Here is a 16,182-nt window from a genome sequence, read left to right as displayed (position 1 = left end):
TTGATTTATATATTTAATTTGATTCAAATATATTAAAAAATGTTATTGCAATTTTTAATTTCATAAAATTCATAAAAATCAAAACCCGATTTGCAGGTTTTCTCTATAATTTTAAATAAATTAATAAAATAACAAATCGAGCTTTGATTTTTATGAATTTTATGAAATTAAAAATTACAATAATTTTTTTAATATATTAGAATTAAACTAAATATATAAATCGAAACGAACAATGTTAAAAGTGCGTTAAACGAGAATGGTGCTCACATAAGGTATGTAGCATATCATTTCTCGCTAAATATATTATTTAAATTTGATCGGGGTTATATTTATTGAGTAATTGATGACATTTAATTTTAAAAGATATAACCACGTCCAACCATCATCATGATATTGATTTTGTTATGCCGTTTGTCTTGCAATTTGATTTTACAATTCATTTAATATCTCCATGACTGTAAATTAGGTCTATACTTTGTTAAGATTACATGTAATTGTACATAATTACCTGATTTTATATAACATCAAACAATAGATTTTGACAAAAACAACAAACAAAAAAGATAAATATCGATTTTATGTAGTGAAAATAACTATACTAGCCGCTTGTCCGGGCGGGGTTGATTTTACCGAGAATGCGTCCAAATCGGCTTGGCTTGAATCCAACTGCTGTGGGCCCTAGAGAAGAAGGCACCGTTAGAATAATTTAAGCGGAAAAGCAGCCATATTTTTGAATTTCAAATCTGTAACGGTCACCATCTTAATCCCTAAAACCCCAATCTCTTCATCTGTCGTCAACCCACAACACAAAGAAATGCCCACATTCAACTTCTCCTCACTCTAATCCATCTCTCCTAAAGAAGAAACCCTCTCCGCCTCTCTCCAAAATGGCCTCTCTAACTCCCGGAATTCTCCTCAAGCTCCTCCAATCGATGAATTCCACCACCAAAGTCACCGGCGACCACCGCAGCCCCCTCCTCCAGGTCATTGGCATCCTCCCCGCTCTCTCCGCCGCCGATTCTCTATGGCCGCACAACGGATTCTACGTCCAGCTCTCCGACTCCCTCAATTCAACCTACGTCTCCCTCTCCGACCGCGACACTGACCTAATCCTCAACAATCGCCTCCAATTAGGTCAATTCGTGCACCTCGATCGCCTCCTTTTCGACTCCGACTCCCCTCCCGTCCCCACTCCCGTCAACCTCCGCCCCGTCGCCGGCCGCCAGCCCTTCATCGGATCCCCCGAGCCCCTAATTGCTCGGATCTCCCCTTCCAAAAACGGATTCGTCATTCAGCCGGTTTCTGACTCCAGCCCCTCCGCCGACCCCATCGCTGCTTATTTGTCCAGGGCGGGGAAGAAGGAGACTGAGGGAAAGGAGAAATTCGCAGAGGGAAAGGGTGGCAGGCATGTAATTGCCCCCAAAAAAGAGAATGTTAATGTGAATGTAGCTGCGAACTGCGGAGATGACAATAGCTCTATTAGTAGTAGAGTTGGATCGGATAAGATCTCGCAAAGGTTTACATCGCCGGGGTCGCAGAAGCAGAGACCATTAGCAGCAGCTGGGAGGAAAGCTGTGATAGCGGAGAGAGATCCTTCGCCGGCGGCTAAACCAGGGAAGAGGTCTTCCTCGCCTGCTCCGTCAAAATGTGTGGTCCCGAGCCTAGTGGTGGCAAAGGAAGAAAATAGGAGGACATCAAAGGAGCCTGCAATAATTGTACCATCTAGGTACCGGCAGCCATCGCCGACTGCTGGGAGGCGCCAGGCGAGCCCGATTGTGGCGAGGAGGATGTCACTGTCTCCAGCTCGAAGGCTATCTGGAGGGCTTAGGGCATCGCCTGCAGTGGACTCCTCAGGGAGGAAGAAGATGGCTAATATAGCTGCTGGAATTTCAAAGGTTTCTGAAGCGCTTGTTGGGAATGGGAGACCTCCTAGTAGGAAAAATTGGGATGATGGACCAGCATCCGGCGGCAGCTCTTCTGAACATAAGGAAAAGACTCTGGCTAAGAACAAAATCGATCTCCAGGCTATCCTGAGGACACAGGTCCAGTTCTTCCATTTTAGCCTCATGAAAGTTCTTGCATTTTTGGTTGAATGAGCTTTGTTTTTGGTTGAACTGTAAGAACTTGTTTTCATCTAAAACTGTTGTGGTGTTTTTCCTTTTCAGGCTGCTATATCTAGGCGACTAAGCGATGTCCATGAGAAATCTGAGAGTCTGAATGAGAAACCGAATGGCGCGGCCCCCGTGATCACCATACATGAAAAGAAATGGACTGATGGCAGTGTTTCTCTTGATGCGGTTACTCCAGGTCTTGCTAAACTTGGGAAGGTATATAAAGATATGATATTTAGTACTTCTGTTAATTATTGTTCCTTTGTGTTATCCAGAATTGAAAATAATCTGTTTGTGTGTTCTTGGATCAGGATGCTATGCAGAGGAGAAGAATTGCTTCAATAGCTGCTGCTGAAGCTTTAGAGGAAGCCATGGCAACGGAATCTGTTGTCAGAAACTTGAGGTATAGTCTAACTCAAGAAAACTGGATATATTTATAGGTGATTCGTTTACATGGATCAAGAGGTTCAATGAAGAAGCCATAGTTAGAACATAATTACAGAACTTAAACATGAGAGATCAGACTGAATTCTTCTTGTCAATCGTCATGTATTTTTTGAAAATTGATTTTTTCATATTTACAGTAGTCTCTCTATATAGAAGGTATCTTGTCTCGGTTCTATTGATAGACTATTGGGCATAGGCTATGCTAAACTAGTATGGTAAAGTTAACCAATTACAATATTTTCATTTGTCTTATAGTATTGGATTTCTTGATTATTTGGATTGTGAGCTTTGTCTTTCTTTCCAACATGATTATGTGATATTCATTATAATCGTCGTTTTGAGTAAAAAAGAATTGTATACCCCAAGTTGTTTATACTAAAAGTACGGAAACATAACTGTTGCTTTAGTAAAAAGGCAATCTTGAACATATGTATTGACCTTTTTGAACTGTTCAACTTGCAGCATGTTTTCTGATTTAGTAGCAATGTCAAAGCCTGAGAATCCTCTGCCTACTATCGACCGATTCATGTCCATTTACGAGGAAGCCCTGAAATCAACCGCAGACGTTGAGTTGATTTTCGGTAGCCACAGTTCATCAAGAAGTACAGATTCTACATCTACAGAGCAGCCAAAACCCAGCAAGCTGTGGGTGGAAGCTGCTTTGGCCACGAACCTTGAGGTTGTCTCCCTCCTCACGAACGAAGAGTTTGATGGCTTATCAAAGGTGGAGCAAAGTTCAAAGAAGAGGCTCTCTATCAGTGAACCTGTCAAGAAGTTGTCACCATCAGTGGCTGGAACATGGACTCGATGCATGGGAATGAATGAAACTGTAGAGCTTGGAAAGAATTTGCTGTCTGAGATGCAAATGTGGTTCGTGAGATTTGTTGAGGAGTCCCTTGATGCTGGTTTTCGCGTATTTGGCAAGTCTGCTTCAGGCAACGGTGGAGGTCTCGACTGTGGCCCTATGGCCACGATTTTGTCTCAGCTGAAACGAGTCAACGACTGGTTGGATCGTGTCGTCTCTAAAAGGGACGGGGTGCTGATGGACAAGGCGGAGCGCTTGAAGGGAAAGATTTATTCGTTTGTCATGTCATTCCAGTAGCCTCCTCACCTTGCTTGATGTGTCTGTTGATAATATTAGGGAAATTCTTCTCTTCAATATCAGTTTACATACATGGTTTTGATTGCATTGTGATGCCAACATATCAGCCATCAAGTATAACATCTCATTCATTTGATAATACATTATGTTCTCAGCAAATACGAGTTTTGTTTCAGAATTCTCAACGCTGGAAAATATTGATGATGCCAAGCAAATTCCTCTCAATCAAGTTTGATAGAAAAATACAAGAAGAAGAAGAAAATACAGGGCTATATTGAATTTGATGGTTGTTATAACTGAGACTGAGCTTCAAGGGCTCTCTTCCTCTGTTTACTAGTCACCATTCCATTTTGCACTGCAAACACGAAAATCAGCAGCTACTTGTTTTCTTTGAAGTTTTCAGCTCTGGGAAACTGCAAAAAGATTCCCTTATTTCAGCTTTGCTTAAGATTTAGTGTACAAGATAAAAATGTGAACTATGCAAGCAATACTAACTAAAACCTGATCAGTCATACGCTGACAAAGCGACGAAAGCTTTCGAGAGCTGTGATATGAAGAATCCTTGTCAGACGGATAAGTGGAATGGTAGCCAGGTCAGGGAAGGAAATATGGTAGCTCCAGTGAGAGAGAGAGGTGAAAGGCAAGGTTGTTTGACAGAAGACTGAAAGCATTCGTCTTGAAAGCTCTTAGATATATGTTTTGGGCAGCTGCAAATTGTCAGTTCCCAGTTACAAGGTAGCTTAGCTTGGTCCAAACATTCCAAAATATCAAGTCCCCATCAACTTGCAGTTGGAAACTTAACGCGGATGGGGCGGTGAAAGTTTGATCAATTTTCGTAATATTTATCCTTTATTAAATATTGGTGTGTTTTCATTAAAATTAGAAAGAGAAATGATTTATAGACATATTGGCAATGCCATAATTGGGGCTAAATACTAATATTACATTATATTCTATTTTTAATCAAATTTATATTTTATAAAGGAGCCTTTTTGCCCCTGCTTGTAGAAAAACGAAAATTTGTATAAGGGGTATATGATGGCTTAATTATAGGAAATATATATAGAAGACATGGATTAATATTTAAATATATTCTTAAAGAAGTTAGAAGATTATTGAAGCTGCGAACCCAGTTAATTTTTTTAATGCAGTTGATTTAAAAAATTTGTAATTTGTTTGAAAAATAAATTAATGAATGTATAAATAAAATTTTATCAATTTCACCAGTTTTTTGTTAGAATGAAAAAAATAATAAAACAAAGAATTTTAAAATATTAAAAAGTTAAATCCTTGGATAATTATATAAAAATATAAATTTAATACTACTTGCTTTTTCGGTCAAGTTCATTTTATCCGTCCACAAAATTAGTATCGTTATTATTTGCGGAAATTTCTTCACAATCTTTATCTCTTTCTGTCTCCTACTTTATCCATTAGTTTTTGGGACGTTGCGTCGAACATCGATCAAAAAAATAATCATATCTTTTTAACCCGGCTGTTTAAAGTATGTTAAAGCTATAATGTTAATACTTTATCTTTTCTTTTATGAAATATTAGTGTTCTTAGTTCAATCACTATATTAAGAGTCAGATTCAAATTTGATACTATATGGAAATACTAGTTGAGTTTATAATTTTGATTTGAATTCTTTACTTTCCAAATTTTAAATTTCTTAAAAATTTTAATTTTTAGAACGTTACAATCAAATCTCAACGAAAAAAAATATCCACACGTTCCAAACTCGTCTATTTAATACTTTAAAGCTATATATTAAATACTTTCTCATATACTTTATAAAATATTTGAATTCTTAGTTCAATTCACTATGATAAAATTCGATATAAGTATGATATACTGATACAAATTAAGTTAAGTTTAGGATTTTTTTACGAATTTTATAAAAGAATTTAATTCTTTACAATCCAAAATTTAATTCATTAAATTCTTAATTTTTGAGACGATGTATTCATGCCTTAATAAAAATATAATCACATGTTATTAACTTTTTAATAATTTATTTAAAATTTTGAGTTACTATTGCCATAATATTCAATTTTAAAGCCATAAATATTATAAATTAAAATAGTTACTTGTTTTATAACACAATTAAAAAAACCAGGTCATTATGTAAAACTAACAATATTTTAACCACAAAATAAACAATAAAATACAAAATATTATCTAATATCTAAAAATAATATGTAGTGACATATTGAACTTTCAAATACATACCAACTCATTAAAACTATTAAATAAGATAAAAATTAAATTTAAAATATAAAAAGTACTGTATAAAAAATAAAAAGAAAATCAACCTCATACAAAATCCATTACTAATAGACTTAAAGATATAAAAATAATATAATAAAATATACTACTAGCCACCCGTACTACTTAAAAAAATAGAAATCTACCTAATATTTGCAAAAAATATAATCTAATCTAATGCACAAAAGAAAACGGATTCAGAGTATTGCTACAATTTAGCTCTAGAATTATACTTGGCTCCGTTTAGTATACGGAATTGGAATTGGAATTGGAATTGGAATTGGAATTGAAATTGGAATTGGAATTCTATGGAATCGAATCGGAAGAAATTGAATTCTAATTCAATTTCAAATCCTATGTTTGGTGAAGTGAAGTAATTGATATGAAATTGAATTTGAATAATTTGCGCACACACTATACACAAAATACACTCACACACGCTTCACACAAAATACACATACTATACACACATACACACACTTCACGCAAAATACACATACTATACACACACTACATAAATTTCACACACTACACACATTTCACACACTACACACATTTCACACACTACACACATTTCACACACTTCACACTTTACACACATTTTACACATTTCAAGCATCCAATTTTTGGATTTTTTTTAAGTTTTAGATTTTTTTTATCTGAATCAAAATAACTAAATTTTTCCAAAGTTTAAACCGAACCAAATTTTAGTTTGTGAATAGTGTATGTAATTTGGATATAGTATGCGTAGTGTGTGTATTTTGTGTAAATTTTGTATTGTGTGTGTATTTTGTGTGTAGTATGTGTATTTTGTGTATAATGTATGTAGCGTGTGTATTTTGTGCAGTGCTTGTGTAGTGTGAAATATGTGTAATTTGTGTAGCGTGTGAAATTTGTGTAGTGTGTGAAATGTGTGTAGTGTGTGAAAATGTGTGAAGTGTGTGACATTTTTGTAGTGTGTGTAATGTGTGAAATGTGTGTAGTGTGTGAAATTTGTATTGTGTTTGTAGTGTGTGAAATGTTGTAGTGTGTGAAATGTGTGTAGTGTGTTAAAAGTGTGAAATGTGTGTAGTTTATGAAATGTGTGTAGTTTATGAAATGTGTGTAGTGTGGTGAAGTGTGGTGAAGTGTGTGTGAAATGTGTGAAGTGTGTGTGAAATGTGTGTAGCGGTTAGTGAAACTATCTAATTTTATGACTATTTGGAATTCCAATTTTATACGTTTGATATGGAATTCAAATCATGGAATTGAAAATTTTGGAATTATAATTCAATTTTCAATTCTATACATTTTTGTAATATCAAACAATGGAATTGGAATTGGAGCCTCCAATTCCATAGTTCCAATTTCATGTTCCCAAACACACCCTTATCTAATTTGAGTTGGTTTATATAGTCCAATTTGATATAAGGGTATATTAGTCCATATAAAAATTTAACTTATGGCAAAGTGACATAGGGATATTATGGCATAGAGACATTATGTCTCTAAATCACTATCTAGAAATTAGGACATAGATAGACAATACCAAAGTCATAATGTAAATAATATTAGCGGTTTTTTTGATTTGTAGGACTAACCAGAGTTTGATAAAATGTTGTTTACCCTTTATTACATATCGAGTATTCTCATTCGATTTAAGAAATTAGGAAGAGAAAAAAGATTTGTAATCTTAAAAAGATAATGCTATATGTAAATAGCTATTGATACACAAGTAATGATAACATAGACTAGGTGAAGGCTAAAAAAATTGAATAGTTGAGTAAGTATGATTAGTAAAAGCAGTGATGTAAATTATGTCCCCTATGAAAGGAATCATCAATTAATCCCATTTAAGCACAACTTTCCATCCATAAACCTATTCATTAAATTCCCCATTCCCCCTATTCCATCCATGACCAAATTATTTTATGCTCGACATATGCGAATAGGACAACTAGGATTAATTAATTTCGTTACGTCGAAATTTTAAATTTCTTTAAATTAATAATGATTAGAAAAAAGGAACAAGTATTAGCCAACGGCTTTATAAATCGGTCTCACTAATTTTATTACATTTGTCTCTTCATAGTCCGTAATTATTCCGTAACTATCCAGATAATAATTGTTGATTTTTATCGTCTCATTTAAAAAAATATTTAAAGCAATGTTTTGAGGTACTACACATTACATTAATTTTTGTTTTGAAATTTATGCCACAAATTATTTTCTCTAAGAAAGCGACTTCAAGTGCTGTCTTTATAATTAATAAAATCAACTGGGGCAAGTTTTAATTGAACAGATTACAAAATTCAAATGTATATGCGCCTTTTTTTAATATATTTTATAATTTCTGCATTAATCTAAAATATGGTTAATTCAAAACATACTTATTAAAGTAAGTACTTGAATTTGATTTAATTTTGCACTTGAATATAGTACATGGGAACAATCCCCACAATCTTTATCGTGAAACCTTGATTTAATTATCGGCACCCACAAATTTATTTCCCTCCTTATCTTTATTTTTCCTTTTCCCATTTTTAATTTCTCTCATAAATTCCCCTCGTAATTTGGCATGTGCCACTGAAAAAATTTATTTGCATCCATCTTCTATCACGTTGACATCATATCATTAAATGACATAAAAATAATTAAAACTAGTAAGTTAAATTATTTTGCCATCTAATAAAATAATTCCGACGCATTCATATTTGAAGAAGTGGTTTTTTTTCCACACTGAATCTAACCGTGGAACTGCATGCATCCAAATACTCTCTCTCTCTCTCTCTCTCTCTCTCTGCTATTACTGCACAGCGAAAATGCGAAACAAAAGTCCTCTCCCTCTCTCTAAAGCTTTTCTCTCTCTAAAAAGCTCACCGAAAAACTCAGCCTATCTTTTTGAGAAATGCAAGCAAAAACCCTAGTAAAACACCAGCAAAAACCTCAGGAAAGACGCTCCGGATCTCAATTGGAGACTCGATTGAGGCGATGATCTGATGCATTTCGCTAATAGAGAAGAGAGAGAGAGAAGCGTGTGCCTGAGACAGCACTGCTGTTTGTTGAATTGATTTTTTGATTTTTTTGGGGGGTCGGTGTAGAGATGTATAAGAACCAGCTGCAGGAGCTGGCGCAGCGGAGCTGCTTCAATCTGCCGGCCTACACGTCTATCAGGGAAGGTCCCGATCACGCGCCGCGCTTCAAAGCCGTCGTTAATTTTAACGGGGAGACCTTCGAGAGCCCTACCTACTGCTCTACTCTCCGCCAGGCGGAGCACTCTGCTGCTGAGATGGCGCTTGATGCGCTCGCCAGCCGCGGCCCGTCTAACTCGCTCGCCGCCCGAATTCTTGTGAGTTTCTTTTTTTCTTTTGAGTTTTTTACTGATTTACTGTGCTGTTTTCGTTTCCATGGAACTATTCATTGTTTGAAATTTTGCTTGCCGTTTGATTTCTTAAATTGTGCTCCTGTCGTCTTTGATATAATTTGATTACTGCAAAATTGGGGATTCAACAGAATGCAACAATGTGGCTATGTGATCATCTGAAAGGACGGATTTATTTGAGTAAATTTGAGAATGATTGTGTAATTGTAATACGTTACCCTGTACTTGTGTCATTTCGATGAATCTGTGGCTACTAAAAATTCCTGGCTATTTTCAAATGCTGCCTTTGTATTGTGACAATCAGCTCATGGAAGTTGACATTTAGATGTTGTTAGCATCTAAGGCCGATTTCACTTGTAAGAAACTCTAATTGATTCAGTTCCTAGAGCTACTAAATTCCTCTTCACCAGATAGAATTTTGGGTATGCCTTTGGTGTAACCTTGATTCTCTAGAGGGGGGTTTTCCTCTAAGTATACTAATCTTTTCCATGTTTTAGTAACTTCTGCACTTTGATATATTAGAAAAAGCTTTTTGGATGGGTAAGTTAGTCATTTTGGTCAAGGATTTTGTGCTCTACTACTCTAGAGTCTAGACGACTCATAGGCTTTAGTGAATCAGATTATACGAATACTTTTGGTAGCATTATAAGCATTTTGGCTACTTCATTCGCATTGGAAAAGTTTCCAGATAAGAATTGATTTCTGACCGATAGCAAAATTAAGATACTATTGAATAATTTGTTAGAACTTATTTTGTTGGTTTACAGGCAATCACGCGATTCGCACAATGCCATGTTTTAAATTCCATTTGCTATCTACTTGCCATGAAAAACTTGTTTTATTTGACCCACCATTCCGTGAAATAGGCGGAGTATGTCACACAATATATCCGTTACAGTTACAGGTAGGACAGTCGTGAGCTGTGATGAATAATGTAATTAACTCAGCCTCTTTGGTTTGAATTTAGTAGGGTATCACTGAATCCAACTGCCATTTGATGCCACTTAAGACACTAAATGACATCTCATGTGGCAGGATCGAGTTCATGTTATTTTTCTCAGCCTTCATATTTTCAATTAAGTAGGCTTCGTTGTATTTAGCTTAACCATAACGTCGCTTAGAACATTAGATGGGTTATAATCCAGAAAAATTAACTTTTCTAATTATTTAAAACATTAATCTAAATTTACCTGTGTGTGTGAAATCTTGTAATTATTTTTATTGAAGAGATGGAATCTTTGAATCTTAGAAAACCCATTAGATGTTGTGCTTTGGTCTAGCTAAGGAGGCGAGAAAAGGCTATATATTGGGGTTATGTTGTTTCACTAGATAAAACTTAGCAAAACCATATCTTCACTGGGTCTACTAAAGAGATCAGTCTAGAATCTTAAACCTTGCTCCTTCCGAATTATGGACAGTTTGGATTGCTATTCAGTCGATAACATAAGAACTAGATTGAGAATTGAGGAATATGCTTTCTACCAGATCTTCGTGTGATAGGAAACCAAATTATGGTTCAACATATCATTCACTTGAAAACCCATGACCATTCAGTGGAAATAGTATCTTTAGCACAGCACACTTAATGATTTTCATTGCTAATTTTACAAATGACACACCCAGAATAGAAAATATATGGTTGGTCCTTGTAGCTTCAAAGAGCTAAAACAATCGACGTTTGTCTTCTGAAAAATTGGACGACTTGGTGTGCATTCAAGTTTGGACATCTCTGATATTCTTCGATGTACACTTATCTCAAAATGAAGGCCCTATACATGAATTGTTAGAACTTTGCAAACTGTCTTTTTACCATCTTTTGTGTGGACTGTGAACTATAACATTCATTTGACAAATGATGTGTTTGGGATTTCTCAAACAGTTTGGTTCCTTGTTCCTTGCTAATGATGTACCATTCTGACCTCTGCAGGACGAGACAGGTGTATATAAGAATCTATTGCAGGAGGTTTCACAAAGAGTAGGAGCAACTTTGCCTGCTTATTCAACTTTCAGAACTGGTCTAGGCCACCTTCCTATTTTTACGTGTACTGTAGAGTTGGCTGGTGTTATATTTACTGGTGTGCTAGCTAAGAACAAGAAGCAAGCAGAAAAGAATGCTGCCATGGCAGCTTGGTTATGTCTTAAATCTTGTAAGTGGCCCTGGCCCATACTCGTTTTCAAATTTTTAACCCATCATCCACTGCTCTGTCACCAAGTCCTTGATTTTTTTTATATCTACCTAGTTGAAAAGACAATTAGAGAAAGAAATAAAAGACAAATAGATAATGATGAATGAGTAGGAATCAAGAGTCATACAGCCTCTCCCAGTAGCCCATTTAAAACTGATTACATGGTCCCTTTGCTGCCTTACTTGGTACTATTGTCCATCAGCCTTACTTGCCTCTGCACCTAAGCTTCTTAGTAATCTTTGAATTTGGAATTCAAACCATGTGAATAATGATAGGCATGGGGATAGCAAATAGTTTGTGAGAGGAAAACTATCTATGTAAATTTTTAAGCATGTTACTATGTGGCAAGAATCTAATAGTTAATATGTTTTGTGCTCCGTTGTTTTTCCAGTAGTGCAACAAACTGAGCTTCCTTATGAAAGATCCCATAAGGATGAGCAGGAGCATGTGACAGTAGCTCGTGCACTGCAGGAGTATCTAATAAAGGCTAGATTGGCGAGACTGTCTTTTCCAATACAATTTCCTTCACTAAATCCTAGGCCATTGAGTACACAACCATCTCCAACTACAACATCAAAAATCCTTCCCTTGATATGCCCGAAAACTGCTCAGCGCAACAGGCCTAATCCTGCCCTGAACAACAACCCCACTTTCCAAAAGAATGTCAGAATAACTGGCCAGCCAATGGTTACAGTTCCGAATGAAAGCCAGTCATCGTTGGCAGACATCTTCAAGTCCCAACCACAGAAATTCCCAGCAGTAGGAGCAGCACCGTATATTCCAGTGCATTGCAAGATCGCACCCCCAGTAACAATTCGGAACGCGATTCCAGTGTTCTCTGCACCACCACTTCCTTCGCCGCAGTCATCATTAGTAATGAGGCCTCCTACTTTGCACATGGCGCCACCCGTGTCTATCAGACAAGCTGTTCCTGCATTTGCTGCTCCAGTACGGATGGATGAGCTATCGTCCGTGGTGCGTCCATCTGTTAAAGTAGAGGGTCCTCGGATTTCCATACCTGCTACACCTCAAGTAGAGGAGCCACCATTCTCCAAATTCTCTCCTGTTCTAGTTGAGGACCCTTTTGGTTATACAAAGCCTACTCCGGTGACACCAATTTCCGAAGCTCCAACAGTTCAAGTCGACCAACCCACAACTGAAGTTCTCACAGTTGATGTCAGTCCTCCAGCACCATCAGCCAAAGAGACGACGTCTGCTGAACAGAACAAGCTGCAGGAGCCAGCTGAGGTTGAAATCAAAGGCCTGAAAGATCTGAAGATATGATATTGGAACAGCCAGCTTCTTTCCGTAAGGGATTATCTAGGTTTTTGGCTTTTTGTTTAATCTCTCTCTGTGTCTCTCCTTTTGGTTTACTTATTCTGTTGTTCTGGGAGGAATTCTATTGGTTTCAAGAGTTAAAAACTTCTTATGCTTGCAATGTTAGAGTATATGCTTTAATGTCTGTTGTTGTCTTAGGACCTGATTTAGTAGTATGCAGAAACGAACTTCTTCTTTGTGGCTTGTCAATAATATGATTAGATATATCAGTGTTAGTAAATTGTCCCAATCATCCATGTTCAACAAACATAGGAAAATGAATGTGTTGTGTACGATCAAAAAATGGTCAAACGTAGTTGTTGTCTACTTGCTATTTCATTCCGTTCTTCATGACACTTTGTAGCGCGGTATTGGAAATGCTGTTGCTATCTCACTCGACTCGAGCAAACATGACTGCAGATGCTTCCACATTTGTCTATTGGGAGGTATTTGTGATCATGGTAGAGAATCGGAAAGGCTCGGATCAGCAAGAGTTCTCCGTACAGCGTGAGCACAAACCCTAGAAAATATGTAAACCAATGTTTCAAGGACTCTGCTCACCGTTCAAGAAGAGAAGGCACTGTCCACTGCTTGTAAAATCGGGCCAGTATCAAATCTGAAGTTTCTGAAGCTCCGGCTAGGACGTGCCTCATAAGGGTACACGTCAGCCACAGTTCTACTCATCTGGCTGTCGGTTGTTGAGCTGCCTCCCGAGCTGTTTCTTGCCTTCCACACGATAAGTCCTGCACAAGTGAGATTGAGCAAGATATGAAATTTTAGGATTGCAGCCCCAAGTTTCACATAAGACGGAAGAGAGCGTATGAGACGTGACCTTTCGCGGGTCTGTTTGGTCGAGGTGACACACCAGGTGGATGCATTGAGATCCATGACTTGAGGGATCTGCAAATTCGTCCCAAAATTTCTTGATAAGACTTAAAAACAACGGAATCAAGAATATCGATATAAGATACTCACGCTAAAAATGGAGCAACCATGTAGAGCTTGAGGCCAGTGCTCCCACGAGATATGACGTCAGCATTTGCATGCGGAAGCTCGTTAATCACATGCCACGCTATTTCCTGCAATAACGACAAAGGGATAGCTGAAGATCACATAGATAAGGCATTTTATATGCATCGTCTTGCATAAGATAATCGGAGAAAGAATCAAGCAAAATAAACCAACAAACAGAGGAACAGTAACTTAGAATTCAAAGGCTCAAAGAGGAAAAGGACATACACTTATCTCTTTTTTTGTAAGAGGAGCAAATAATGTGCCATCTTTCACCCCAGCCACTATGTACAATCTTACTCTCTGCTGTCCAAAAATCATCTCGATGTATGCATCCTTGTTAAGAAGTTTTGATACGTCAAACCCTGTTTCCTCGAGGACCTGCATCTCGCAGAAAATGATATGTTCGAATACGAGGCAAGAAACTATGGGATGGAAGAGTATCATAATTCATAAGCATATGTATATAAAAAGCAGTGTTATTAAGCAACAACACAAGTTTCAGACCTATCCCCGTTAACACTTCTTCCACTGATAAGTCAAGAAAGCGATGTATGAAATTGTAAAGTATAGAGGCAGGAAGAAAGATTTCATACTTCTCTAATGGCACAATTGTGATCTTCTTCATCTTTGTTCTTTTTACCACGGGGAAAGCTCCAACTTGTCCCTTTCCATCCCTTCACTAGTAGGCACTGTAGACAAGAACAAAGCTATAAAACCAGTGAAAAAATAGAAAGAAGCAAAATCTACATGAAGTATCTTCTATTACAGTGACAAATTATGCTTAGATGGTTGCTCGTCCTCAAATATTACTCAATGCCTGAAATGACTAAAAATTTATTTCCGTAGATTTAAATCGATGAGAACAAACATAGTAAGGAAATCAAGCATGATTCTAAAGCATATAGTTATAATTGCCAATGAACCAGCTCATGCACACTGAATACAAAAAACAACCCACGGCAAACGGGAAGAAGACAGCAACCTTGTCACATACTCACAATGCCATATCCACTAAATCACCAAATACGTTCGTGCAAAGCACTCACCCTCTCATAGGTTTGATCCAGTATAATGGCCCCAGTGACAGGAACTCTGACTTTATACGAAGTGAAGTCCTTAAATATATCGTCTATATGAGCAACATATGGCTTTAAGACATTACAGTTGTTGAATACTGCGAGATGTTAAGGATAACTAGGATTGCTCCATAGACAAAAACTGAATCAAATACCACAAGACTGTCTATGAAAGATAAGTCGAACAAAGGTTAAATGCATTCAATGTGGAGGTGGTGAAGGATACATAAAGAAGTAAATTCCTTCAAGGTTAATGACTTGAGAGATGGATTGTTTTCAACCGAGTTGTCTTCATAAAACCAATGTGCATACTCCACGAGAAACAAAATCCTCTCGAACGACTGCTGGTCCTCCTTAGGCACATTTAGAACAAAACGACTGCGAAATGGAAATAGGACTGCAGTTAACAAGTTGAAATTGTATACAAGTACAAACATTCAAAGGTTAGCATAAGCAAAATACAACATATAATTGAATATCTGTTTCTATGGGAAAGATATTTATTTCACAACAAATGTATCAATCATGATGCATCAACCACATATCAATCAGTCATGATTCAACAATGTAATAATGTAAACTTCTATTCATCAAGGAAAAAATAGAATAATAATGCTACAATCCACATGCATCCCTCAGGAATTGCCTTTGCAATCAAATTCTCTACTGGAAGAGCCTAAAACTCTACCAAATTCAAGCACATAATACATTTCCAATTTAATACGTATATAACTTCATCAAAACTTTTACCGAAAACAGAAAACCAGTGGCTGAGTAGGCAAAGGCGGGTAAGGGAAGAAAAGGAAGATTGAGAATAATAAAAATTGAAACTTTTTCCACCAAATCTTGATTTGCCCTTAAAAGAAACGTAAATCGAGAAATTGAAAGAAATTCCATTTGTAGACCTGCAGAGATCGTCGAGGAGCTCTTGAGGAGGAAGGGCATACTTAGGCGGAGAAATTGCATATCGATTCATGCTCGACATTCTTCCTTCATCAGAGCCTTGGCTTGGCCTTGCTAAAATATGTACCAGTCTAAATATAAATGTTTTATTGCATTAATACCACTTGTTAGTTAATTTTAAGGTTTGTTTATAATCGTTTTAATATTAAGGTAACGATTATGAGAATTTTATATAGGTGAGTTTGAGATTTTCCCTTTATATAGTTATGTTGTTTACCAAATTAGAATATTTCAAATTTAACATTATTGTGAAAGCACTCAATATGTTGAGAATTGGTTGTTTATGGACCGAGTCAAAAATCAGAAGGATTAAAATTGTGTAAATGAATCTTCGTAA

At 36.7% G+C, this 16,182-nt stretch overlaps 3 protein-coding genes across 4 annotated transcripts; 2 read left to right on the top strand and 1 right to left on the bottom strand.

Annotated features, from left to right (window-relative positions):
- Nucleotides 1-780: 780 nt before the first annotated feature.
- LOC121750874 lies at nt 781-3,801 on the top strand. Its single transcript, XM_042145513.1, has 4 exons — nt 781-2,042; nt 2,166-2,327; nt 2,423-2,514; nt 3,021-3,801. The coding sequence occupies exons 1-4, from the start codon at nt 888-890 to the stop codon at nt 3,658-3,660; spliced, it is 2,049 nt and encodes a 682-aa protein (XP_042001447.1). The 5' UTR covers nt 781-887; the 3' UTR covers nt 3,661-3,801.
- A 4,879-nt stretch (nt 3,802-8,680) lies between these two features.
- Nucleotides 8,681-13,028, top strand: LOC121750907 (double-stranded RNA-binding protein 2-like). Its single transcript, XM_042145570.1, has 3 exons — nt 8,681-9,256; nt 11,217-11,436; nt 11,867-13,028. The coding sequence occupies exons 1-3, from the start codon at nt 9,011-9,013 to the stop codon at nt 12,757-12,759; spliced, it is 1,359 nt and encodes a 452-aa protein (XP_042001504.1). The 5' UTR covers nt 8,681-9,010; the 3' UTR covers nt 12,760-13,028.
- On the bottom strand, nt 12,996-15,902 carry LOC121750945 (mRNA-decapping enzyme subunit 2-like). Of its 2 annotated transcripts, XM_042145618.1 has the most exons (9): nt 15,788-15,902; nt 15,109-15,260; nt 14,853-14,980; nt 14,400-14,495; nt 14,032-14,184; nt 13,768-13,871; nt 13,625-13,692; nt 13,354-13,535; nt 12,996-13,228 (listed from the first exon to the last, which is right to left on the bottom strand). In XM_042145618.1, exons 1-8 carry the CDS (start codon nt 15,865-15,867, stop codon nt 13,357-13,359), a joined length of 960 nt encoding a protein of 319 aa, XP_042001552.1. In that variant the 5' UTR covers nt 15,868-15,902; the 3' UTR covers nt 12,996-13,228; nt 13,354-13,356. The 2 variants fall into 2 exon arrangements, with proteins under 2 accessions (XP_042001552.1, XP_042001551.1); XM_042145617.1 differs by having other exon boundaries at nt 12,996-13,535.
- Between the last annotated feature and the right edge of the window lie 280 nt (nt 15,903-16,182).

Source organism: Salvia splendens, chromosome 10, assembly GCF_004379255.2.
Source record: "Salvia splendens isolate huo1 chromosome 10, SspV2, whole genome shotgun sequence".
NCBI lineage: Eukaryota > Viridiplantae > Streptophyta > Magnoliopsida > Lamiales > Lamiaceae > Salvia > Salvia splendens.
This window is presented reverse-complemented; position numbering and strand designations above follow the sequence as displayed.